At 35.3% G+C, this 26,667-nt stretch overlaps 1 protein-coding gene and 1 long non-coding RNA gene across 2 annotated transcripts in view; one reads left to right on the top strand and one right to left on the bottom strand.

Moving 5' to 3' along the window:
• Positions 1 to 26,667, bottom strand: part of DNAI4 (dynein axonemal intermediate chain 4) — a 100,334-nt gene that overhangs the window by 20,452 nt on the left and 53,215 nt on the right. Inside the window, 3 exon segments of the mRNA XM_025428030.3 lie at positions 952 to 1,038; positions 4,459 to 4,667; positions 19,552 to 19,746. Of these exon segments, the coding sequence (XP_025283815.3) occupies positions 952 to 1,038; positions 4,459 to 4,667; positions 19,552 to 19,746 (491 nt within the window).
• On the top strand, positions 5,705 to 7,201 carry LOC125755124 (uncharacterized). Its single transcript, XR_007410804.1, has 2 exons — positions 5,705 to 5,914; positions 6,717 to 7,201. It is a non-coding gene; the product is annotated as an uncharacterized LOC125755124 (long non-coding RNA).

Below are 26,667 nucleotides of genomic sequence, written 5' to 3'. Positions count from 1 at the left end.
TCAATAATTTTAAGAAATACCACAGCATGGCCTCCTCCAACAATGATCATATTTTGGTAATCTTTCAGCAGTATTTGTATGGTCACCATAGATCATCTTCTTTCAGAAACAAATAATGCTCCAAACAAATTATCTAGCAATGTTCCTATCTTCCAGTATATGTTTCAGATGCTTGGATTATCTAGACATTTCTAAGAAGGATAGAGGAAGCTCCAAAAAAAAAAAAAAAAAAAGAAACTCTTGAAGGTAGAGTTCTACAACTCTACAACTTTGTGAAGAGTTTTATTGTTTTATTTTGCTTGAAGTCTAATCTAAATCCTTTCTTGCTTCTAACAATGCAATCAATCCTTCTACATGTGTAAAATTGCTTCTTCCTTTCCTTCTTTTACTCTATATAAACCCAGCTCCCTAATAGACTGGGACTATTTATAAAAGATCTGATTTTTCCCCCCTCTGATCCTTTTCTAAGTTTTCTACTTCACATTTCTAGTTATTAATTAAATCTAATGTAAAGCTGCAAAGTAACATATTGACTGCTACTGCTTAATGAAAAAGCATGATTGATTCTTATTATTCTTGAAAAATTCATGCTAATAACACGGTCATATTTATCTATTTAATGTATTCAGGATAGCAGAAATCTATCTCATAAGGTGATGATTTATTTATAACCCAGTATTAAATGAAACATAATTTGCAAAGGATTTTCACTTGCAAATTTGTCTTTGTTATGGTAGACAACTCTGAATCATCAGATCTAACAGCCCATGGTAAATGCTCAATAAATATTTATTAAATGAATTTACTCTATATCAATAAGAACAAATTTTAATTCTTACAGATTTTCTTTGGTCATTTTTTTACTTTGTTTAATATCACATACAACTATATACTTTATGAATTATGTCAACATTTAACCGACTAAAAATGGGTTTATTCCTATTTAGTTACCATAGGATTCTTTATTGACCAGCAGCAAGCCAATCCTCTTTTTTGCTCTTTAAATCCAAAGTGCCCATAGCCAACAGCCAAAAGGTCCTGAAAACCAGCAAATTATGTTAAAATAAGAGAGGATGGCATAAAATATTGGGAAATATGTAAAGATGCATATTCATGAACTGTGTTTAAAATAGCAATAAGACATTTCTATTGAGGAAACAAAATACCAGTCTACCATCTATTTTTACTTTACACCTCCATCTTCCTAAGCAAAATAATAATCATCATATCTTCAGACTAATAAATATCTAAAAAGAATCAATTAAAAAGTTCTTTTAGGGATCCCTGGGTGGCGCAGCAGTTTAGCGCCTGCCTTTGGCCCAGGGTGCGATCCTGGAGACCCGGGATTGAATCCCACGTCGGGCTCCTGGTGCATGGAGCCTGCTTCTCCCTCTGCCTATGTCTCTGCCTCTCTCTCTCTCTCTCTCTGTGACTATCATAAATAAATAAAAATTTTTTTTTTTTTTTTTTTTTTTTAATAAATAAAAATTTTTAAAAAAAAGTTCTTTTATATATTGAGATAATCTTCCAAGATTGTATTACTACATTATAATGTTTCATGGGTTTTTGAGAATGACTTAATTATTTCAAATATAAAAACAGAGTACCATTAATTGAATTTTGAATCTTCCCCTAAACTACATGTGTTGCAGCCCTAATCCCCAATATCATTATATTTAAGGATAGGGCTTTAAGGAGGTCACCAGGGTTAAATGAGGTCATAATCTTAGTCCAATAGGATTGGTGGCTTTATAAAATGAGGAAAAGACACCAGAGCTCTCTCTCTCTTCACCATGTGAGAGCATGGCAAGAAGGTAGCCATCTGTAAGCCAGGGAGAGCTTTAACCAGTAACCAAATAGGCCAGCACCTTGCTCCTAAACTTCCTAGCCTCCAATATTGCAAGAAAATAAATTTCTATTTTTTAACCCAGCCAGTCTATGGTATTTTGTTATGGTACCCCAAGCAGATTAATAAAGCAGTTCATCTCAAGAAATGCTTATAGACAAAAATTTAATGATTGACTAAACCCAGTCTCTTCTTCATTATCAGAATATCTTTATCAAAAATATAGGGGCATCTGGGTGGCTCAGTGGTTGAGCCTTTGGCTCAGTTTGTGATCCCAGGGTCCTGAGATCGAATCCCATACCAGGCTCCCTGCATGGAGCCTGCTTCTCCCTCTGCCTGTGTCTCTGTCTCTGTCTCTCTGTGTGTGTGTGTGTGTGTGTGTGTGTGTCTCATGAATAAATAAAATCTTTAAAGATATATATATATATATATTTTTTTTTTTTGCCACAACCCTATCTTCAGGCAAGCATCATCTCTATAATTTTCTGTGCCTTAAACCACTCTACATGGACAATCTTTTATTAATCTTAGACTCAGCATAGGCACCACTTCTTCTAAAAAGCATTCATGAGCATCTCTTATGTATTCCCACAGCACTATTTATTTTCCTTATTAAAGTACATAGAGGACCATTATATGGGCAGGATCTATGTATGACTAAATTACTACTGTAACTCTAATGCCTTATCGGAGTTCCTGGCACAGAGCGAATGTTCAGTATTTGTAGAATGAATTAATAAATATGATAGATGGTATTTGTCATATTTTTAGCTTCACTAAAAATTATTTAACTTTAATCTCTTTTTTTAAAAAAATAGTTTTTATTTATTTATTCATGAGAGACACAGAGAGAGGCAGAGAGGCAGAGGGAGAAGCTCTGTGTGGGGAGCCTGATGTGGGACTCAATCCCAGGACCCCGGGATCACGCCCTGAGCCGAAGGCAGATGCTCAACCACTGAGCCACCTGGGTGCCCCTAACTTTAATCTCAATAGCAATATATTAACTTTTAAAATACTAGTATATTCAGTTTCTAAAAGTGAATTATTCATCTTTATTACACAGTTATTATTATTATTAAATCTCACTTATCCAAATATAGTTTTATAAAGACCAATTCATACTAAAAGTATTTTATGCAATTAAAAAACAATGTGCATAATTTAAATAATGTGTTATAGAGGTTTCTATAAAAATGATTAAATAATTTCTGTTTTTTAATAAACATAACAACTAGCATATTTGCACATAGAATCTTATAAGGTGTGGCAATAAAAACCTTGCATAACTCCATATTCTTTTTTTTTAAGATTTTATTTATTTATTCATGACAGACACACAGAGAGAGAGGCAGAGACACAGGCAGAGGGAGAAGCAGGCTCCATGCAGGGAGCCTGACATGGGACTTGATCCCAGGTCTCTGGGATCACACCCTGGGCTGAAGACAGCACTAAACTGCTGGGCCACCGGGGCTGCCCCAAATCCTTAAACATACATAATACAATGCAGTGTAAATGAACAACTTAGTTCTGACCACTTTAAAAGCACACTAAATATTCATTCCAAAGATATTGTCATTACACAAAAGGTTTTGGAATCCCTAATTGAAAAATCTTGTTTTCAGAAGCAGTTTATAAGCCCTAGGAGAAAATAAGTCTCGTTACTTTATAAGTCTCTCTCTCTCTCTCTCTCTCTCTCCTCTTTTAATTAAAGAGAAGGGGGGAGAAGTGGAGAGAGAATCTCAAGCAGACTCCCTGCTAGGTATGGAGCCCAACACAGGGCTTGATTTCACAACCCTGAGGCCATAACCTGAGCCAAAATCAAGAGTCTGACGCTTAACTAACTGAGCCACCCAGTCACCCTTATAGTCCTATCTTTTTTAAAAGCAAACATACCATTCCTAACTTAATGATTCATATAACTTGCTTCAAGGTGATTTTTGGTGCCTGTGCAGTTAAGAACCCTGGTGCCAGATGTTTGGGTTTGAATTCTAGCTATTTAACTTACTAGTTGTATAACTTTGGGCAATTTATTCATCCTTGTTGTACTTCAGTTTCCTCATCAACATATTGGGAAAAATAGTACCTAACTCAGAGTTGTGTTAATAAAAGTAAAATGCTTGCAATAGCACCTGGAATATAGTAAGTGCTGTTTAAGTATTTGTTATTACTGGTAGTAATAGCATTTTGGGAATCTCAAAATTATTCTGCACATTTTCAGAATCAGTAGATTAAGTATATACTTCTGAATATGATTACTTCAAGAAGAATATCAATTTGGGTACATGAGTTTAATATCTGAAAATAAATCAATTATATATTATCCTCTGGTTTACTTTAAGTATCTGATATGGATTCAGAGAAACTATGTCCCAAGTACATCTCCTAAAATAAAAATGATGATGTTTTCATATTGAAGGAGAAAAAACTTATTTTATAACTATTTTCATTTTCCATTTTTTGAAATATGAACTTCTTGTGAAAGGATATTAAAACTCTGGTTTATGTCAATTAAAATCCCTTGCTTAAAATTGAGGGAAAAAAAAAACTTCATTAGTACTTGACAGTCACCTTATATGCTAAACATAGAATTGTTAAAATGTTCAATAACTTACAGGATTTATTTTATTCCAGGCAAGGCTGCTCACACTAAGGCCTTTGGTTAAATCACAGGAAAAGGACCAAAGTCGTTCCAAAATGGCTGGTATTGTCGACTGTTCTGTACTTATTTCTATTTCTTCTTCTTCTTCCTTCTTACCCTCTTCCTGTGACTCTTCAAGTTTTTTACTTTTTAGAAAGTCTGCAGGTTCTTCAGTTCCTGGTTCTAAAATTAAATCACATAAAGATATTATTATTCTCTATCCTTTTCTATGCAGGCCAAATAAATGGTTACAGGAGCCTGTCAAAGGCTCCAAACAGCACCTCCATCTATGAGACATTTCAAGCACTATTGAATCTGCTGGGTCATATGGCCTAAGTGATAGGACATGCTGAAATACTGCCTGGATCTGTTGAAGAATCTTCTGTCGTTCTGGGCCCCATTCAAGGCTAGCATCTTTTCAGATCACTCAGTAAATGAGCCAGAGTAACACATCCAAATAAGGACTATATTGCCTCCAAAGAACAAAGAAGTCTACTAGGCATAGACACTCCCCCTTTTTTTTTGTTCTAAGAGGTGCCAGATGAAACAACTTATCCTTCACCTTGGTAGGTATATCTTGATATACCCCATACTACCAGACCTTGAAAATTTCACTGAGGTGGAAAGCCCCTAAAAAACCATATTAGATTCATTTTTCACCCTCTGGCATGCAAATGCCTTACCAATAAGTCTACTTCTTGTTCATCAGGTCCAATCAGCATAATATCATCAATGTAATGGACCATTGTGATATTTTGTTGAAGGGAAAATTATCTGCAAACAAAATTATAACATAATTCTGAAGAGATGATATAATTTTGAGGTAGGACTGTGAAGGTATATTGCTGGTCTGGCCAGCTGAAAGCAAAGAGCTTCCAGTGGTCTTTATCAACAGGTCTTGCAGGGGGCCGGGTGGGGGGAGCATTTCTATGTCAATAGTTGCATCCCAGGTACCAGGGTATGTGTTAATTTCCTCTGGCAATGCAACCACATTTGGAGCAGCAACCGCAATTGGAATCACTATCTGGTTAGGTTCACAATAATCCAGTTATTCCCTAAGATCCCGTATTTTTCTATGCAGGCCAAATAAATAAGTTGAACAGGGGATGTGATGGGAGTCAATACTCCTGCATCTTTCAAGTCCTTGATGGTAGCATTAATCTCTACAATTCCTCCAGAAATGTGGTATTGCTTTCCTAGTTTCATAAGTAGAGGCAACCCTAGTGGCTTCTACTTAGTCATTTCCTACCATAAGAGGCCTCCCTCCACAGCTCAGTGATAAAACATGAGCATTCTGCCAGTTGCGGAATATTTCTATTCCAAAGAATACATTCTGGAACGCGGGAAATAACCACAGAATGGGTTCCGTGACTCACTGGACTCACTAGGAGGTGGACCTGAGCTAAAATTCCACTGATCACCTGACCTCTGTAAGTCCTTATCTGGCTAATAGACCACAGTGATGTTTTGGGTCTTGTAAAGTTAGTGAACCCTCAGAGTTAGTGTGCACTGATCCCTGAAATTTCTGATGATTTCCTTTTCCCCAAAGCACATTCACCTTGGTAAAAGGAAATAGGTTTCTCTGGGGAAAGCTGAAAGAAATATTAACAGTATACATTTTCGACAGTATAGTGTGATACATCCCCTCTATTCAAGGAGTTCTGGGTCTGCAAACTGACTCATATCTAGAAATTGCCTAAAGGGCTATGACTTTATTTTGGTATTTCAAATTAGACTTCTGCTCACTTGATTCTTCTGTTTATACAGATCATATAAGAATTTAGGAGACCACCTTTTATGGGCTGTATTGGGTGTCCCCAAAATTTATATATTGAAGCCCAAATCCCCATTACCTTTGAATGTAAAGGGTTTGGAGACAAAGGCTTTACGGAAGTGATTAAGTTAAAACAAGGCCATTCCTCTAAGTCCTAATCAAATATGACTGCTATCCTTATAAGAAAAGGAAATTTAGATACACCAAAAGACACAAGGGATGCACATGCACAGATAAAAAAAAAAAAAAAAACATGTAAAGAACTGCAAGAGGGTAGCCATCTGGAACCCAAGGAGAGAGGTCTCAGAGGAAACCAACTATGTGAACACTTCAGTCATGGGCTTCCAGCCTCCACAAATATGACAAAGTACATTTCTGTTGTTTAAGCCACCCAGTCTGGTATTTTGTTATGGCAGCTGTAGCAAACCAATACAGCACCTACCTGTATTCTCTTCTAGGGACATCATGATCAACTACCATGGGTGTCTGTGAGTCAGACTATTCTGATTTCTGCTTTGTCTGCTCTGATAACCATGCCTGCCTTTTCTTTAGTAATTAAGGGCTGCCACTTATCCCCTGCCACTCAGGATCAAATTGTTTAAGGATCTCAGTTTACTGCAGTTCCCACGGTAATTTCTGACCTACAGAGAAGAGTGACCACAGAGATCTTCAAGGACGTTGCGATATCCCCTCACAAATGTATTTCTCACAATTGTGGTTAAAGGTGTATTTTCCTTCTGCAGTGGGTGAGCAGGTGATCATGATAAATCTACCCTAATATTCTAATGCCCTAAGCCTTTGGATACCTTTCTCTATAGTGTACCAAGCAGTTCTGACATTTCAGCTTCAGTTAGTGAAGACCACATTTGGGTCTAATATCAGCCAAGAAAATAACAAAAACAAAAGAAAATAAAACTATTAGATCCATTTCTTTTTAAAAAAATATGTATATTTTTTATTGCAGTTGTATTTCCCAACATATAACACCCAGTGATCATCCTGTCAAGTGCCTCCCTCAGTGCCCGTCATCCAGTCATCCCATCCCCTGCCCGCCTACCCTTCTGTTACCCCTTGTTCATTTCCCAGAGTTAGGAGTCTCTCACGTTTTGTCACCCTCTCTGGTTTCTCCCACTCATTTCTCTCCTTTCCCCTATAATCCCTTTCACTATTTTTATATTCCCCATATGAGTGAAACCATATAATGTTTGTCCTTGGCTATTGAGGACATTGCCGCTATAAACATTGGGGTGCTGGTGTCCTGCCATTTCACTACATCATTATCTTTGGGATAAATCCCCGGCAGTGCAATTCCTGGGTCGTAGGGTAGCTCTATTTTTAACTCTTTGAGGAACCTCCACACAGTTTTCCACAGTGGCTGTACCAGTTCACATTCCCACCAACAGTGCAGGAGGGTTCTCCTTTCTCCACATCCTCTTCAACATTTGTTATTTCCTGTCTTGTTAATTTTCCCCATTCTCACTGGTGTGAGGTGGTATCTCATTGTGCTTTTGATTTGTATTTCCCTGATGGCAAGTGATGCGGAGCATTTTCTCATGTACTTGTTAGCCATGTTTATGTCTTCTTTGGTGAAATTTCTGTTCATGTCTTTTACCCATTTCATGATTGGATTGTTTGTTACTTTGCTGTTGATTTTCATAAGTTCGTTATAGATCTTGGATACTAGTTTTTCATCTGATAAAGGATTTTGCAATCCTTTAGATTTGCAAATATTTTCTCCCATTCTACAGGTTGTCTTTTAGTTTTGTTGACTGTTTCTTTTGCTGTGCAGAAGCTTTTTATCTTGATGAAGTTCCAATAGTTCAGTTTTGCTTTTGTTTCCCTTGGCTTCATAGATGTATCTTGCAAGAAGTTGCTGTGGCCAAGTTCAAAAAGGGTGTTGCCTGTGTTCTCCTCTAAGATTTTGATGAGTGTTGAACCAACCTTGCATCCAGGGGATAAATCCCACTTGGTCATGGTGAATAATCTTCTTAATGTACTGTTGGATCCTATTGGCTAGTATCTTGTTGAGAATTTTTGCATCTGCATTCATCAGGGATTTTGGTCTATAATTCTTTTTGGTGGGGTCTTTGTCTGGCTTTGGAATTAAGGTGATGCTGGCCTCATAAAACGAGTTTGGAAGTATTCCATCCCTTTCTATCCTTCGGAACAGCTTTAGTAAAATAGTTATTATTTCTTCTTTAAATGTTTGGTAAAATTCCCCTGGGAAGCCATCTGGCCCTGAATTTTTGTGTCTTAGGAGGTTTTTTAATGACTGCTTCAATTTCTTCCCTGGTTATTGGCCTGTTCAGGTTTTCTATTTCTTCCCATTACAGTTTTGGTAGTTTGTGGTTTTCCAGAAATGCATCCATTTCTTCTAGATTACCTAATTTATTGGCATATAGCTGTTCATACTACATTTTAAAAATTGTTTGTATTTCCTTGGTATTGATTGTGATGTCTCCTGTTTCATTCATGATATTATTAATTTGAGTCTTTTCTTTTTAATAAGGATGGTTAATGAGTTATCTATCTTCTTAATTCTTTCAAAGAACCAACTCCTGGTTTTGTTGATCTGTTCTACAGTTCTTCTGGTCTCTTTTTCATTGAGCTCTGCTTGAATCTTATTAACAACTCTCTTCTTTGGTTGGTGTAAGTTTTATTTGCTGTTCTTTCTCCAGTTCCTTTAGGTGTGAGGTTAGCTTGTGTATTTGAGTTTTTTCTAATTTTTTGAGGGATGTCTGTATTGTGATATATTTCCCTCTTAGGACTGCTTTTGCTATATCCCAAAGATTTTGAATGGTTGTATCTTCATTTTCATTAGTTTCCATGAATCTTTTTAATTCTTCTCTAATATACTGGTTGACCTATACATCCTTTAGTAGGATGCTGTTTGGCCTCCACGTGTTTGAGTTTCTTCCAAATTTCTTCCTGTGATTTGAATTCTAGTTTCAAAGCATTGTGGTCTGAAAATATGCAGGGGACAATTTCAATCTTTTGGTATTGGTTGAGACCTGATTTGTGACCCAGTATGTGGTCTATTCTGGAGAAAGTTCCATTTGTACTTGAGAAGAATGTGTATTTAGTTGCATTCGGATGAAAAGTTCTGTATATATATGTGAAATTCATCTAGTTCAGTGTATCATTTAAGGCCCTTGTTTCTTTGGAGATATTGTGCTTAGAAAATCTGTCATTTGCAGAAAGTGCCATATTTAAGTCTCCTACTATTAGTGTATTATTATCTAAGTATGTCTTTCCTTTGGTTATTAATTGATTGATATCCTTGACAGCTTCCACATTAGGGGCATAAATATTCATGATTGTTAGGTCTTTTTGTTGGATAGCCCCTTTAAGTATGATATAGTGTCCCTCTTCATCTCTTACTACAGTCTTTGGGATAAACTTTATCTGATATGAGAATTGCTACCCCAGCTTTCTTTTGAGGACCATTTGAATGGTAAATAGTTCTCCAACCTTTCATTTTCAGACTGTAGGTGTCCTTAGTCTAAAATGAGTCTCTTGTAGACAGCAAATAGATGTGTCTTGTTTTTTATCCAGTCCGAAACCCTGCACCTTTTGATGGGATCATTAAGCCCATTCACATTCAGAGTAACTATTGAAAGATATGAATTTAGTGTCATCGTAATACCTATTTAAGTTCCCTGTTTTGTGGATTATTTCTTTGGGCTTCCTCTTTCTCTTATAGGGTCCTCATTAATATTTCTTGCAGAGCTGGTTTGGTGGTCATATATTCTTTCAGTTTCTGCCTATCTTGGAGGCTCTTTATCTCTCCTTCTATTCTGAATGAGAGCCTTGCTGGATAAAGTATTCTTGGCTGCATGTTCTCCTTATTTAGTACCCTGAATATATCCTGACAGCCCTTCTGGCCTGCCAGGTCTCTGTGCAGAGGTCTGCTATTAATCTGATATTTCCCCTCATATAAATTAAGAATCTCTTGTCTCTCACTGCTTTGAGGATTTTTCTCTTTATCTTTGGAATTTGCAAGTTTCACTATTAAATGTTGAGGTGTTGAATGTTTTTTATTGATTTTTGGGGGGAGACCTCTCTATCTCCTTCCCTCCCCAAATTAGGGAAGTTCTCAGGTATGATTTGTTCAAATATGCTTTCTGGCCCTCTAGCCCTCTTTGGCACTTTCTGGAACTCCAATTATACATAGATTCTTCCTTCTGAGGCTATCATTTATTTCTCTTAACCTTTCCTCATGGTCTCTTGTTTTTCTCTTTTTTCCCCAGCTTCCTTCCTTGCCATCAACTTGTCTTCTATGTCATTCACTCTTTCTTCCAACTCATTAACCTTTGTCATTAGGATATCCAGTTTGGATTGCATCTCATTTAATTGATTTTTATTTTTTTTTATTTTTTTAAATTTATTTATTTATTTATGATAGTCACACACAGAGAGAGAGAGAGAGGCAGAGACACAGGCAGAGGGAGAAGCAGGCTCCATGCACCGGGAGCCCGACGTGGGATTCGATCCCGGGTCCCCAGGATCGCGCCCTGGGCCAAAGGCAGGCGCCAAACCGCTGCGCCACCCAGGGATCCCTCATTTAATTGATTTTTAATTTCAGCCTGATTAGATCTAAATTCTGCAGTCACAAAGTCTCTAGAATCCTTTATGCTTTTTTCCAGAGCCACCAGTAGCTTTATAGTTGTGCTCCTGAATTGGCTTTCTGACATCGAATTATAATCCATATTCTATAACTCTGTGGCAGAGAGTACTGTTTCTGCTTCTTTCTTTTGTAGTGAATTCTTCCTTCTAGTCATTTTGCTCAGTGCAGAGTGGCTCTATGAGAGGGCTGAGTCAAGAATATCAACCACAATTCATGTAAATTTCACCCTAGATGATTCTTGCTAGAAGCGAAAACCCTTCTCTCTGTAGTGTTCTGGCTGTTCTCTCTTTAAAATTCAGATCAAATTCCTATTAGAGTCATTTCTAATCCCCTGAGCTACAACATTGAATCCATAATCTCTGCTTAGTGGACCCGTATCAGTAAATTTGGTCTGATATAACTTTATATTATTTCCATCATTACCTGATGCCCTTAATATCCATCCCCACATATATCCCCAAGATTTCTGCCTGTATAAGTTGGAAAAGTCAGCAGTCAATTCTCCAAGAAGTCATAGTCACCCCAAAAATGTGTATGGACCTAACAAAATACATTAAACAAAAAACAATAGATCTGAAAAGTGAAAGAAACAAACACACTTATAGCTCAGATTTTAACAATCCTCGCTTAATAACTGACAGAACAGGTAGGCAGAAAATCAGTAAGGATACAGATAAACTGAACATCACACTCAATCAACTTGACCTACTGATATTTATAAAACACTCCATCCAAAAACACCAGAATACATATTTTTCCCAAGTGTCACAGAAAATTTTTTACGATAGACCATATTATGGGTCACAAACAAACAAATAAAAACCTTAAACAAATCTAAAATAATAGAAATCAAAGTATATTCTTGGACCATAATGGAACTAAATTAGAAATTAATAACAGAAATATAGCTAGAAAACCCCAAAATATGTGGATATTAAGCAACACATTTATAAATAAAACGGGTCAATGAAGACGTCTGAAAAGAAATTTTTAAATATTTTAATGAAATGCAAATACAGCATTTCAAATTTTATGAGGTTCAGTTAAAGCAGTGCTTAGAAGGCATATTTTAGGAAAGAAGAAACTTAAATATACATTTGACATGCAATCCACCTATTCTACTCCTAGATATTGACCCAAGAGAAATAAAAGCAAATGTCCATGCAAAGACTCATACACAAATATCCATACTAACTTTATTTGTAATGCTCCCAAACTGTAGATAAATATCAATCAACAGCTAAAAGAATAACACAGTGCAGGATATTCATACAATGGAATACTCATCAGTAATAAAAAGAAATGAACTATTGATACATACTACATTAGTGAATCTGAAAGCAATTTTTCTCAGTGACAAGATGCCAGATAATTAAGAGTACATAATGTATGATTACATTAATATAAAGTTCTAAGAAATGTAAACTATTCTATATGGGGATATAAAGCAAATCAGTGGTTTCCTGAGGATGAGGGAGAAATAGAAAGGAAGGATTCTAAAGGACATGAAGAAAAATTTGAGGGTGATGAGTACATTCATTACCATTATTTATCATTATATGTATATATTGACTGTGGTGGTATATTAAAGCTTATTAAATTGTAAACCTTAAATATGTGCAATTTATTGTATGTCACTTATACCTCAATAGCTGTTAGGAATATCAGTGGTATATCACTCTTTAAACGAACCCAAGAGGGCAGCCCAGGTGGCTCAGTGGTTTAGCGCCACCTTCAGCCCAGGGCCTGATCCTGGAGACCCGGGATCAAGTCCCACTCAGGCTCCTTGCATGGAGCCTGCTTCTCCCTCTACCTGTGTCTCTGCCTCTCTCTCTCTCTGTCTCTCATGAATAAATAAATAAAATCTTAAAATAAAATAAATGAACCCAAGATAATATAAATACTACAGCATTTTTTAATTGTGAGAAAATTCATTGACATAGATTTTATCTGTACAGTTTGATGAGTTTTAATATACACAACAATGTAGCAAACACACCAGTCAAGACAGAGAACATATCCATTAGCCAAAAAAGTTTCCTCCTGTTACTTCCCAGTTCAGCTCTACCCACCACAGTCAAGTACTGGTTTGATTTCTATCACCTTAGATTTAGTTTTGTTTGTGATAGCATATCATATAAATGCGTCTGTTGGTATGTGTTCTTTTGTGTGTGGCTTCTTTCCCTCAACAATGTTTTTGAGATCCATCAAGGTTATTATGTATATAAGTAGTTCATTCATTTTTATTGCTGAGTTGTGATCCATCATTTGTTTATCCATTGACCTGTTGATAGACATCTGGGCTGTTTCCAGTTTTGGGCTCTTAATGAATAAAGTTGCTATGAGCATTCTTACATAAAAGTCTTTTTTGCAGACATGTTTTCTTTTCTTGAGTGAGTACCCAGGAACAGGATAATTGGATCATTCAGTGGATCTATACTTACTATCTTAAGAAACTCCCCAGAAGACTTCCAACATGGTTGTACAATTTTATACTCCCACGGCAATATATAAAAAACCTAGTTACTCCATATTCTTGCTTGGTGTTTTCATTATTTTTAATTTTAGCCATTCCAACTAGCATATAGTAGCATTTTATGGTTTTAACTTGCATTTCCTTGACAACAAATTATGTTTAGTACCTTTTAAGGTGTCTATTGATCATTAATGCATATTTTTAGTGAAGTTTCTGTTCAAATCTTGTGCCTATTTTCTATTAGACTGTCTATATTTTTTATAGGCTGTGGCTTTACATATTCCTAATTTATGTCTTTGGTTAGATGTATGTTGTAAACATATTCTTCTAGACTGTTGCTTGCATTTTTCCCCCATAACAGTGTTATTCAAAGACCAGACACTTTACCACAAAAGCCTCATCAATTTTTTTCTTTCATGTTTTGGGATTTTTGTGTATTAAATAATCTTTTCTTATGCTAAAATCATAAACATTTTTTCTTATCTTCTCCTAGAACTTTATAGTTTTAATTTTTATATGTAAATCTATAGTCCATTCTGAGTTAATTTACATATGATATGACATGGGGGTTGAAGTTCATTTTTCCTCTAAATGGATATCCAATTGTTTCGGCACCATTTATGAGAAGATAGTCTCTTTTAATTAATTCACTTTGGCATATTTGTCAAAAATCAAGTGATCATATAAGTCTGTGTTTATGTCTGGACCACTATTTTACCTCAGCTATCTATATATCTACCTTAGACAAATACCACACTATCTAGATTACTGTAGCTTTGTAATCATCACTTGTGATCAGGTGGGGTAAGTCCTCCAACTTCATTCTTTGTTTCAAAATTGACTTGGTTATTCTAGGTCCTTTGCTTTACCAAATAAAATTTGTGATCATTTTGACAATTTAATTATCTTTAAGGAAAAATTTTAAATAGTAAGAAATGTCTCTTACTTTCACTCACATTTTCTAATTCCAGCACTCTATTCATTTGTGTAGATCATAATTTCTGTTATTTTTTTTTATCTGTCTGAAGAACTTCCTTTAACATTTTTTGCAATGCTTGTCTGCTGGCATGAATTCTCTCAGCTTTTGTTTGTCTGAACATGTTTTTATTTCACTTCAATTTCTGAAGGATATTTTCTCTAGCTGTAGAATTTTTTAGCACAGTAAAAATGTCATTGCATTGTCTTCTGGCTTCTGATGAGAAATAAGGTCATTATTAGCTTTATTCTCCAAATGTAATATCTTTTATCTGGTAACTTTTAAGATTTTTTGACATATATTTATGATGTACCTCAATGTGTTTTTCATTGTGTTTATCTTGTTTAGGTTTCATTGAGCTTCTTATATTGGTTTAAGATTTGTTCAAGTATGAGAAATTTTCAACTACCCTTTCTTCAAATATTTTTCTGCTTCTCCTCCTTCCTTTTCCACTACTACAATGCCAATATCATGTGTTAAGTCACATGACCTTGTGACACAGGTCACTGAGGCTTTATTTTTTTAGACTTACTTCTTTCTCTACCTCAGTTTGGAATGTTCCTATTGCTTTAATGGCCTTTTGCAGTTTTTAGTATTCTGATAAAACCATCCAGTGAACTTTTCATTTCAAGTATTATATTTTTCAGCTCTAGAAGTTCCATTTGGTTCTGTATATAGCTTTCATCATTCTTATTTTCCTTAAATCCTTAAGTATATGTTAATAGCTTTATCTTTAATAGACTTTTTAGAGAAGTTTTAGGCTCACAGAAAAGTTGGACTTAAAAGTGGAGAGTTCCCCTACCCTCAAACCCATATATATGCATAGCCTCCCTCAGAATCATCATCCTGCACCAGTGATATATTTGTTATAATCAACGAACCTACAATGACAAAGCATTATCACCCAACTCCATAGTTTACATTAGGGTTAACTCCTGATGTGTACATTCCATGGGTTTGGGCAAATGTACAAGGACATGTACTCACCATTATAGTATTATAGAGAATAGTTTCACTTCTCTAATAATTGTATTGCTCTGCCTATTAGTTCCTCCTAGCCCTCAAATCTCTAGCAATCAAAGATCTTTTTACTATCTCCATATTTTTGTCTTTTCCAGAATGCTATACATTTGGAACCATACCATATATAGCCTTTTTATATTGGCTTCTTTCATTTAGTAATATGCCTTTAAGTTTTCTCCACATCCATTCATGGCTTGAAAATTCATTTCTTTTTAGTGCTGAATAATATTGTATTGTCTGGACATGTCACAATTTATTTATTCATTCACCTACTGAGGGAAATCTTGGTTACTTCCAAGTTTGGGGAATTATCAATAAAACTACTGAAACCATTTGTGTGCAGGTTTTTATGGGTATTAAAGTATTGAGTAAATACCAAGGAGTGTGATTATGGGTAAATACCAAGGAGTGTGATTATGGACCATATGGTAACAGTATGTTTAGTTTTGTAAGAAACTGCCAAACTGTCTTTCATAGTGGCTAAACTTTATGCAATCCCAGAATAAGAGTTCTTGTTCCATATCTTTGCCAGTATTTGGTGGTGTCAGTGTTTTGAATTTTCATCATTCTAATAGGTATGTAGTGGCACTTCATTGTTGTTTTAGTTTTCAATTCCCTAATGACATATGATGTTGTCTTTTTATATGCTCATTTGCTATGTGTATATTTTTGGGAGGAAGTGTCTGTTAACAAGTTCTTTTGATCATTTTTTTATCATGTTGTTTTTTTATTGACTTTTAAGAAATATTTTTATACTTTGGAAGTGTCCTTTAACATATATGTCTTTGGCAAATATTTTCTCCTGTCTGTGACTTGATTTCTCATTCTCTTAACAATACCTTTTACAGAGAAGTTTATAATGCCTTTGGTGTTAAATCTACAAAGTCATTGCCACACTCTAAAATCATCAAGATTATTTCCTGTGTTGACTTCTAAGGGCTTTATAGTTTTGGATAGTACATTTAAGTCTATGATGTATTTTGGGTTAATTTTTGTGAATGATATTAGGTCTGTGACTAGATTCTTTATTTTATGTGTAAATGACCAATTTTTTCAATACCATTGGTTGAAAAGACTAACTTTTCTCCATTTTATTTCCTTTTCTCTTTTGTCAAAGATCAGTTGACTATAATTATGTGGATCTATTTGGGGGCTCTCTATTCTGTTCTGCTGATCTATGTGTCTATTCTTTTGCCATACCACACCGCCTTGACTACTATAGCTTTAAAATAAATCTTAAAGTCAGGTAAAATGTCAGTCTTCCAGCTTTGTTCTTTCCCTTCAATGTTATGTTGGCTATCCTGGGTACTCTTGACAAAGTTCAACACCCATTTATCCTTGAAAATGTTTAGAAAACTAGAAAGCAAAGGAAATTTCCTCAAACCAACAAAAGACAGCTACAAAAAATTACACCTAACATCATATTTAATGATAAAATATTGAATGCTTTTCCTTAAGTTTAGGAAGAAGACAACGATATTTGCAATCTTGAGGCAGGCAAAGATATCTTAAAAATGACATGGAAAGATTAACTACAAAAGAAAAAAGTGATAGATAAGACTCCATCAAAATTAATAACTTGTGCTATCAAAAGAAAAACATTGGGAAGTCATTGACTTAGACTAAACAGTTGTAATACATGTATCTTTCAAAGAGCATGTTCCAGAATATATGAAAATAAGCTCCTACAACTTAATTTTTTTAAAAAAAGAAAAGATAAGTTAAAATGGCAAAAGACTCAACCAAACATTACACAGAAGAAGATATGTAAGTGGTCAAAAAAAAGTGCACAAATTCAACATGATTAGTCCTTAGAACAACACTAAAAGAACTGCCAACATCAGCTGTTATTAAGAATATGGAGCAACTGGTAATCTTGTACATTATTTGTGGTAGCATAAGGTGGGACAAGTACTTTAGAAAGGTATTTTGCAGTTTCTAAAAAAGTCAAATGTGCATCTATCCAGTGACCCAAAATTCCATTTCTAGGTAATTACCCAAGATAAATTAAAATATATGTCTGCAAAAGACACAAAAATGATCATAGCAGCTTTATCATAAAAACCCCAAACTGGAAACAGTCCAGGTATCCATAAATAGGTGGAATGAATATATGAATAATTATGATATATTCATAAAACGGAACAGTACTCAGAAAAAAAAAAACGAACCACTTATCACACATCAGCTTTGATGAGTCTTAAAACCATTATGTTGAATGAAAGAAGCCAGACACAAAAGCATCCAAGTGGCCCTTGAAAAACACAGGTTTGAACTGTGTAGGTCCACTTATATGTAGGTTTTTTTGTTTTGTTTTGTTTTTGTTTTTGTTTTAGTTAACAGCAAAAGCCACAAGGCATTTATTTATAACTGCCCACCCCAGTCTCCAAAGATGGAACAGAAGGCACTGGCACAGAGGTAGAACTTGCTATATAAGTGCCTGGGGATGCCCCCTGAGGAAAGGTCTGCAGGTAGCCCTATGTGAGGATATGATGGTCAGGTGTTACATTGAGGGCTATCAGGCAGAAGGCTGAGTTAAAGATGATCACACCCAGAAGGCAAGGATGCTATTGAACAGGGAGCCAGCCCCATGTCCCCCAGAGTCCTCCACCAACTTGCTCCAAAGTTGCTCCAGGGAGGCCAAAGGCCTTGGTCTCATTGCAGGTCTAGTGCAGATTCTTCCCTGTGGTAGCCCCCTGCCTCATGGCCTCCTAAAGACCAGTGTGCTCATGCTTGGCTGCAACTGAAATGGCCACTTTCAGGTGGTACACCTGGTATACAACTCCAGGCAGTGGTACAGCTCTATTGTGCCTCTAGACTGCCTTCACTACCCATGGGCCCACTGAGCAGCTGCTACTGCTGAGCTGAGGCCACCAGACTGCAGAACTTTGCTATTCTGGGCCCAGGACCGCAGTCCCTGTCACTGACCCTGGCCCAGGTTAGTGTATATACAAAACCGTAAATGTATTTTCTTTTCCTTATGATTTTCATAATAATATTTTCTTTTCTATAGCTTGCTTTATTGTAAGAATATAGTATAAAATATATACAACCTACAAAATGTGTGTTACTTGACTAGGCTATTGGTAAGGCTTCTGGTTAACAGTAAGTTATTAGTAGATAACTTTGGGGGGGGGGGAGTCCAAAGTTATACTTGGAGTTTCAACTGTGCCAGGGTCATCATCCCTAAGCCCTGCCTTGTTCAGGAGTCAACTGTACTTACTGTATGATCCCACTTTTTGACGTACCAAAACAGTTCATCTATGATGAGAAATATCAGATAAAATGCCTGCTTATGGGAAGTAAGATTTAACTGGAAAATAGCACAAGGGAAATCTTAGGGTTTATCATTTATTCTAGGCAATGAGAAGTTATTGAAGGTTTTTTAACAGTTAAGTTCCAGGTTCAAACCCATTAGCCCACCAGGATAGTAGAGGGGAAAGAGAATTGGGATGAGATCAGAAGAACTTGGTTGAATGCCTACCTTTGTCATAGACTCTACACTTGGAAAGTTTCTATATGTTCCATCCTCCTTATTCAAAAACTGAAAGGTTGAATTAATCTCTAAAATCTTTCAAAATATTCTGTGAACATATGAGATGGGATTTGCAGCAATAAACATAGGAAGAATGCCCTTACAATAAAGTTAGGGAGTGGTAATAACCACCAGAATCTGGAAAGTATCAGTGGCAATGGAGAGGTGGTTTATATATATATTTTTTAAAGATTTATTTTTACTTATTTATGATAGACATAGAGAGAGAGAGAGAGGCAGAGACACAGGCAGAGGGATAAGCAGGCTCCATGCCGGGAGCCCAACGTGGGACTGGACCCCGGAACTCCAAGATCGTGCCCTCCGCCAAAGGCAGGCGCTAAACCGCTGAGCCACCCAGGGATCCCCTGGAGAGGGGGTTTAAATGTGAGAAAATAATTCAATGCAGGGGTGAGAGAAAAGAGCCACGGAAGCTTATGAAGATTATAGTTTAAGAGACTACCTCTTTTTGCGGGGTTTGAACTCTGTTATTTGGATGTTTAATGCTAAAAGCTGTACAAATGTGTCTTTTGGTAAGTGTTAATCCAATCTGGAGGTTACATTTAGAAATAATAACTCCATTTAATTCTTTTAATTATTTAAGATTTTCTTTTTTATTATTATTATTTGAGTTTTCCTAATGTGATTTTTGAAAATACCTTTTAAAATACGAAGCTGACGATAAGCTGCAAGTTTTGGCTGAAACAAATTTTCCATTAGAACTCGTTCCATAAAAAATAAGTCCTGACGAAACTTGTCAGATTTCAATATTGTCTCTGAGTGATCTTCTTCATCCTCATGGATTGTAGTCAGAATTACATTTTCTATATCCATTAAGGAACTAGCTTCACTACCTGTAAAATACAAAATGATGCAATGATAAAATTATTTAGATAGTATTACACAATTAATGTATTCTAAGCATTATAAAAATCCCATTTTGTCATTACTATTTGTTTTCCTCCAATATTCAACAACTTCAACAGACATTTATTGAATAGTTTTTATGTACCAAGCACATAGAACATATACATATATAATCTCATTTTGGAATACTTTTTAAATATTTTATTTAAATTCAATTTGCCAACATATAGTATGACACCCAGTGCTCATCCCATCAAGTGCCATCCTCAGTGCCCATCACCCATTACCCCATCCTCCCACCCTCCTCCCCTTCTGCAACTCTTTGTTTCCCAGAGTTAGGGGACTCTCATGGTTTGTCTCCCTCTCTAATTTTCCCCACTCAGTTTCCCTCCTTTCCCCTTATAGTCCCTTTCACTATTTCCCATATTTCACAAGTGAGTGAAACCATATGATAATTGTCTTTCTTGGATTGGCTTATTTCACTCAGCATAATACCCTCCAGTTCCATCCACATCAAAGCAAATGGTAGGTATTCGTCCTTTCTGATGGCTGAGTAATATTCCATTATATATCATATATATATATATTATATATATAATATATATAATGTGAGATATATATATCTATCACATCTTCTTTATCCATTCATCTGTTGAAGGACATCATGGCTCCTTCCACAGTTTGGCTACCGTGGACACTGCTGCTATAAACTTTGGGGCACAAGTGTCCCATCATTTCATTACATCTGTATCTTTGGGGTAAATACCCAGTAGTGCAATTTCATTTTGGAATTCTTAACCATTCAAAAATATACTGTTTGTCAGAAGATAAGCAGTGATAACCTCATAGGTAATGTATATCTCTATATATTGTTATTCAAATTGAATTAAGATTATTAGCCCTCAGATAAAGGTCCGATTTGACTATTGTTTTATAAAAATGCTATACCACTGCATTAGTTTTTTTGTTCATGAGAAAATAAACTATCAAAAACTTAGCAAATTAAAACCATGCAAATTTATTATTTTAAAGTTAAGTAAGTTAGACACAGGTCTCACTGGGCTAAAACTAAAAAGTTAATAGGGTTATGTTCCTTTCTAGAGGTTCTAGAGAATTCATTTTCTTATCTTTTTCAGATTCTATTTCTTTAAAATTATTATTTATTTGTTCATGAGGGACACAGAGAGAGGGAGGCAGAGACATAGGCAGAGGGAGAAGCAGGCTCCATGCAGGGAGCCTGATCTGGGACTCAATCTCAAGACTCCAGGATCACACCCTGGGCTGAAGGCAGGCACTCAACCGCTGAGTCACCCAGGCGTTCCTCTTTTTCAGATTCTAGAGGCCACCCACACCCTTCCTCCATCTTGAGAGACAACATCATTACATGTCTTTGACCTTCTTCTGTTATTACATCTCTCTATGACCACAGCTCAGAAAGGTTTCGACTTTTAATTATCCATATGTTTAGATTGGGTTCTCCCATTCTACTAACAGAAATCACAACAAACGTTCTTGGCCACATTTTCCCCTCATTCTTTCTGCCTCCTGACCAATCCTGGTGCTTCTCTATGTAGCCCACAGCATAGAATGTCCCCTCCTCTTGAGATCTGTGAGTATAACATTCTTTTCAATGGCAATAGTGTCCTGATCTGTTGGTCTTGTCATGCCTAAATAATAATACAGTCCACATTAAAAAAATATCATTTATAAGAAATGCAATTTAAATGTAAAGACACAGATAGATTAAAGGTAAAGAGATAGAACAATATATACTATGTTAACACTACTCAAAAGAAGATGGAGTAGCTATATTTAATTTCAGACAAAGTAGGCTGCAGAGCAAAAAAAAAAATTATCAGAAATAAAGAGGAGTATTGCATAATAAAAAAGAAATCAATTCTCCAAGAAGACACAGCAACTCTAATCATTTATGCAACAAAAAAACAGGACTACAAAATATTTCAGGCAAAAGTGATAGAACTGCAAGGAGAATCAGACACATCCACTGTTATAATTGGAGACTTTAACACTATTTTAATAGAATACATGTTTTTCTTAAGCTCACTTGGAATGCTCACCAAGCTAGAGCATTCTGGGCCACAAAGCACATTTCAACGAATTTAAAAGAATAGAAATCATACAAAATATGCTCTCAAACCACAGTGGAATTAAACTATAATTCACAGAGAAGTAAGCTGGATAATCTCAAAGCATTTGGAAGTTAAAAAAATACATAAATAAAAAATAGGTCAAAGAAGTCTCAAATAAAATTTTTAAATATTTGAACTAAATTAGAATAAAAATATAACATCAAAATGTGTGAGATGCAACAAAAAGATGCTTAGGGGGAAATTTATAGCTTTTGAATGCATATATTAGAAAAGAAGAAAAAACTAAAAATTAGTAATCTAAGCTTCCATCTCAGGGCACTAGAGTAAGAAGAGCAACATAAGCCTAAAGCTAGTAGGAAACAAATATATATAAAAATTAAAGCATAAATCAGGGAAACTGGAAACAGGAAATCATCAGAAACAATCAATGAAATTAAAAGTTATTTCTTTGAAAAAATCAATAAAACTCATAATCATCAGCTATGTTAGCCAAGAAAAGAAATAGAACATATAAATTTCCAGTATGAGTAATAATAGAGGTCCATCACTACTGATCTCATAAACCAATGGAATAATAAGGAAATACTGTGAACAACTCTATGTCCACAGATTTGATTATTTATATGAAATGGAACAATTCCTTGAAAGACAAGAAATCACACAAAGTGAAACAGATCATCTGAATAAGCCTATCTCTATTAAAGAAATTGAATCGATAATTAGTAACTTTCCAAAATAGAAAATAGGCCCAGATGGTTTTACTGCTGAACTATATCAAACATTTAAAGAATGTTTGTACAATCTATTTCAGAAAACAAGTAGAGGAAACACTTCCCAATTCATTGTCTTAGGCTGGCATTACTCTAATACCAAAACTAGATGAAGACATTACAAAAATGGAGAATTACAAGACAATATTTATTACTTATGAGAACAACACAAAAATCTTCAACAAAATATTAGCAAGTCAAATCTAACAGTGTATAAGAAGAATTAAACAACCCAACAAAGTGGGGTTTGCTCCAGGTATCCAAAGCTAGTGCAACACTTAAAAATAATGTAATCCATCCATCCCATCAACAGGCTAAAGAAGAAAAGTCACATTAAATTCAGAAAACTCTTTTGACAAAAATCCAACACCCATGATGATATAAAGTCCCAAAAACTGAGGTACTTGGGTGGCTCAGTCCATTAGGCATCTGACTCCATTTTAGCTCATGATCTCAGGATCCCAGGATTGAGCCCTGAGATAGACCCTGAGCTCAATGGGGCTGGGAAGGTGGGGGGGGGGGGGGGAGGGAGGTGGGAGAGTGGGGGAGGTTTGCCTCTTTCTCTCTCTGCTTCTCCTCCCATTCACACGTACAACTCCTCTCTCCCTCTCTCTCAAATAAATAAATCTTAAAAAACAAACAAACAAACTCCCGGGAAACTAAGAACAGAAGTGAATTTCCTCAACTCGATTTGAAAAACCTCCACATAACTTCATATTTAATGGTGAAAACTCGAAAATTTCCCCACTAAGATAAGGAACAAGACTAGGAACCTTTATTCAACATCATACTAGAAGTCCTAACATAATAATTCAAAGAAAAGAAATAAAAGTTATACAAATTGGAAAGAAAAAGAACTTTGTAGATGACACAGTTGTTTATGTAGAAAATCCCATGAAAATTATAAAAAAATAAAATTTGGGGGATCCCCCTGGGTGGCTCAGTGGTTCAGCGCCTGCCTTTGGCCCAGGGTGTGATCCTGGAGTCTCGGGATCAAGTCCTGCATGGGGCTCCCAGCACGAAGACTGCTTCTCCCTCTGCCTGTGTCTCTGCCTCTCTCTCTCTCAAATAAATAAATAAATAAATAAATAAATAAATAAATAAATAAATCTATCTTTTAAAAAATTATAAATAAAATTTTCCAACTAATAAGCAATTATAGCAAGGTCACAATATACAAGATTAATATACAAAAGTCAATGGTTTTCCTATAAACCAGTAATGAACAATTGAAATAAAAACCATAATACTATTAATATTACCATTAAAAAGTTAAATCTTAAGGTATAAATCTAACAAAACATGTAGAAGATCTACATGAGGAAATTACAATACTCTGAGGAAAGAAATCAAAGAAGATCCAAACAAGTAAGTTTTCATGGATAGGAAGTTTCCATATTGTTAAGAGGCCAATGCTTTTCAATTTGATCTATAGATTCAGTGCAATCCCAATCAAAGTCCAACCAAGTTATTTTATGGATATTGACAAGCTGATTCTCAAGTTTATACGGACAGTCGAAAGACCAAGAATAGCTGACACATTACTGAAGAATAAAACACTGATACTACCCAATTTTAAGAATTACTATAAAGCTCCAGTTAACCAAGACAATATGATATTTGTGAAAGAATAGACAAATTGATCTGTAGAACAGAATGGAAAGCTCAGAAATAGACCTACTCAAATCTGGTCAACTGATATTTGATATAGCAGCAAGAAAATTCAAAGAAGTCTTTTCAACATATGAACAACTGGACATCCATATGCCCAAAAAATGTAGACATAGAATTTATGACTTATACAAAAATTAATTGAAATGAACCTTAGATCTATTTTTTTAAAGACTTTATTTACTTGTTTGTGAGAGACACAGAGAGAGAGGCAGAGACATAGACAGAGGGAGAAGCAGGTTCCTCACAGGGTGCCTGATGTGGGGCTTGATCCCTGGACTGAAATCATGCCCTGAGCCAAAAGCAGATGCTCAACCACTGAGCCACACAGGCATCCCAAACCTTAGATCTAAATATAAAACACAAAACTATAAACTTTTATAAGACAAGGTAAGAGTAATGCCTGGATGGCTCAGCAGTTGAGCATCTGCCTTTGGCTCAGGTCATGATCCCGGGGTCCTGGGATCAAGTCCCACATCACGCTCCCCACAGGAAGCCCGATTCTCCCTCTATGTCTTTGCCTCTTTCTCTGTGTCTCCCATGAATAAATAAATAAAATCTCAAAAAAAAAAAAAAAAAAGATAAGGGAAAATCTAGGTGGCCTTGGGGTTGGTAATAAATCTTTGGATACAATACCAGAGCACAATCTGAAAGAGAAAAAATATATTAAATATAAATATAAATGTAAAAAATATATTAAATTTAAATATATTAAATTGAAAATTATTAAATTTTTAAATTATTAAATTATTAAAATTTAAAATTTCTGGTCTGTGAAAGATTGTTATGAAAATGAAAAGGCAAGCCCCAAACTGGGAGAAAATTTTGCAAAACACTTCTTTGATAAAGAACTTAATTTATCATAATTCAAAAAACTCAACAGTAAGAAAATAAACAGTCCAACTTTAAACGTGACAAAAAATTCAAACAGACACTTCAGCAAAGGAGATCCACATATGCCAGTAAACATATATAAAAAAATGTTCAGGGCTTCTGGGTGGCCCAGTTGGTTAAGGGTCTGTTTTCAACTGAGGTCATGATCCCAGGGTCCTGGGATCGAGCTCAGTGTTGTGCTCTCTCTCTCTTAAATGAATGAATGAATGAATAAATAAATATTTCAACATCACACATCATTAGTGAATTGCAAATTAAAGCAATAATGAGAAAAAAACAATAATGAGATACCACTATACATCCATTAGAACAGCTTAAAAATTTTTTAAAGTAATGATATCAAACGCTGACAAGAATGAAGAGCAACAAGAACACTCACTGCTGATGATAATAACAAAATAGTACAACCACTTTGGAAGACAGTTTCAAGGTTTCTTAAGAGTCTAAGCATACTCTCACTATATCATCCAGCAACTGTACTCCTAGGTTAACCCAAATGAAGTGAAAAGTTATGTCCACACAAACACCTACACATAAATGTTTATAGCAGCTTTGTTCATAGTCACCAAAAACTAGAAGCAATCAAGAAATCCTTCAACAAATAAAGAAACAAATCATGGCACATCCATACAATTTAATATTATCTAGTGATAAAAGTAAATGAGTTGTCAACTCGTGAGAAGACCACAGAAACCTTAAGGGCCTATTGTTCAATGAAAGAAGCCAGTCTGAAAAAAGTTACATATTGTATGATTCCAACTATATAACGTTTTGGAAGAGGCATAACTACAGACATAATAAAAAGATCAGCAATGGTCAGAAGTACAGATATCTAGGTCAGTGAAACTATTCTTTACAAGACTGTAAAGATAGAAACGTGTCATTATGCATTTGCCAAAACTCATAGAACTGTACAACATGAGGAATGAACCTCACTGTAAATTAAGGATTTCAGTTAATAATAATGTATCAATATTGATTCATCAGTTGTAACAAATGTACCACCCTAATGCCAAATGTTAGCAATAGGGGAAGCTGTGGTTGGGGGAGGAATGAAGGAAAAAATTATAAGCATTTCCCAGTGCTCTTTGCTCAATTTTTCTGTAAATCTAAACCTATGCTTGAAATGTCTATTACTTTTTTAAAATCTAAAGGTTCCATTAAAAAAATCCCATGAGAGAAAATTGAAAATAATCTTTCTCTATGAACTGAGATAGGGTCTTACATATATTCAAAGATGAAAATCATGGTCCTTTTTCCTCCCTCGAATATAATAGAAGGTTAAAATACAACCTGTATATTCAAAGTTTAAATGGAATAGAAATATTTCTTAAACCAAATATGGACCATATTTAACTTTTTTCTTTGTGTTTGCATTATAAAATCTCAGACGCAAAAGGGACCCTAGAGGTTATCTAGTCCTAGTTTTTATCTGAATCTCCCTTACATTCTCAATAAATCT

Source organism: Canis lupus, chromosome 5, assembly GCF_003254725.2.
Source record: "Canis lupus dingo isolate Sandy chromosome 5, ASM325472v2, whole genome shotgun sequence".
Taxonomy (NCBI): domain Eukaryota; kingdom Metazoa; phylum Chordata; class Mammalia; order Carnivora; family Canidae; genus Canis; species Canis lupus.
The sequence above is the reverse complement of the archived record's forward strand: the minus strand, read 5'-3'. Positions and strand labels throughout refer to the sequence as shown.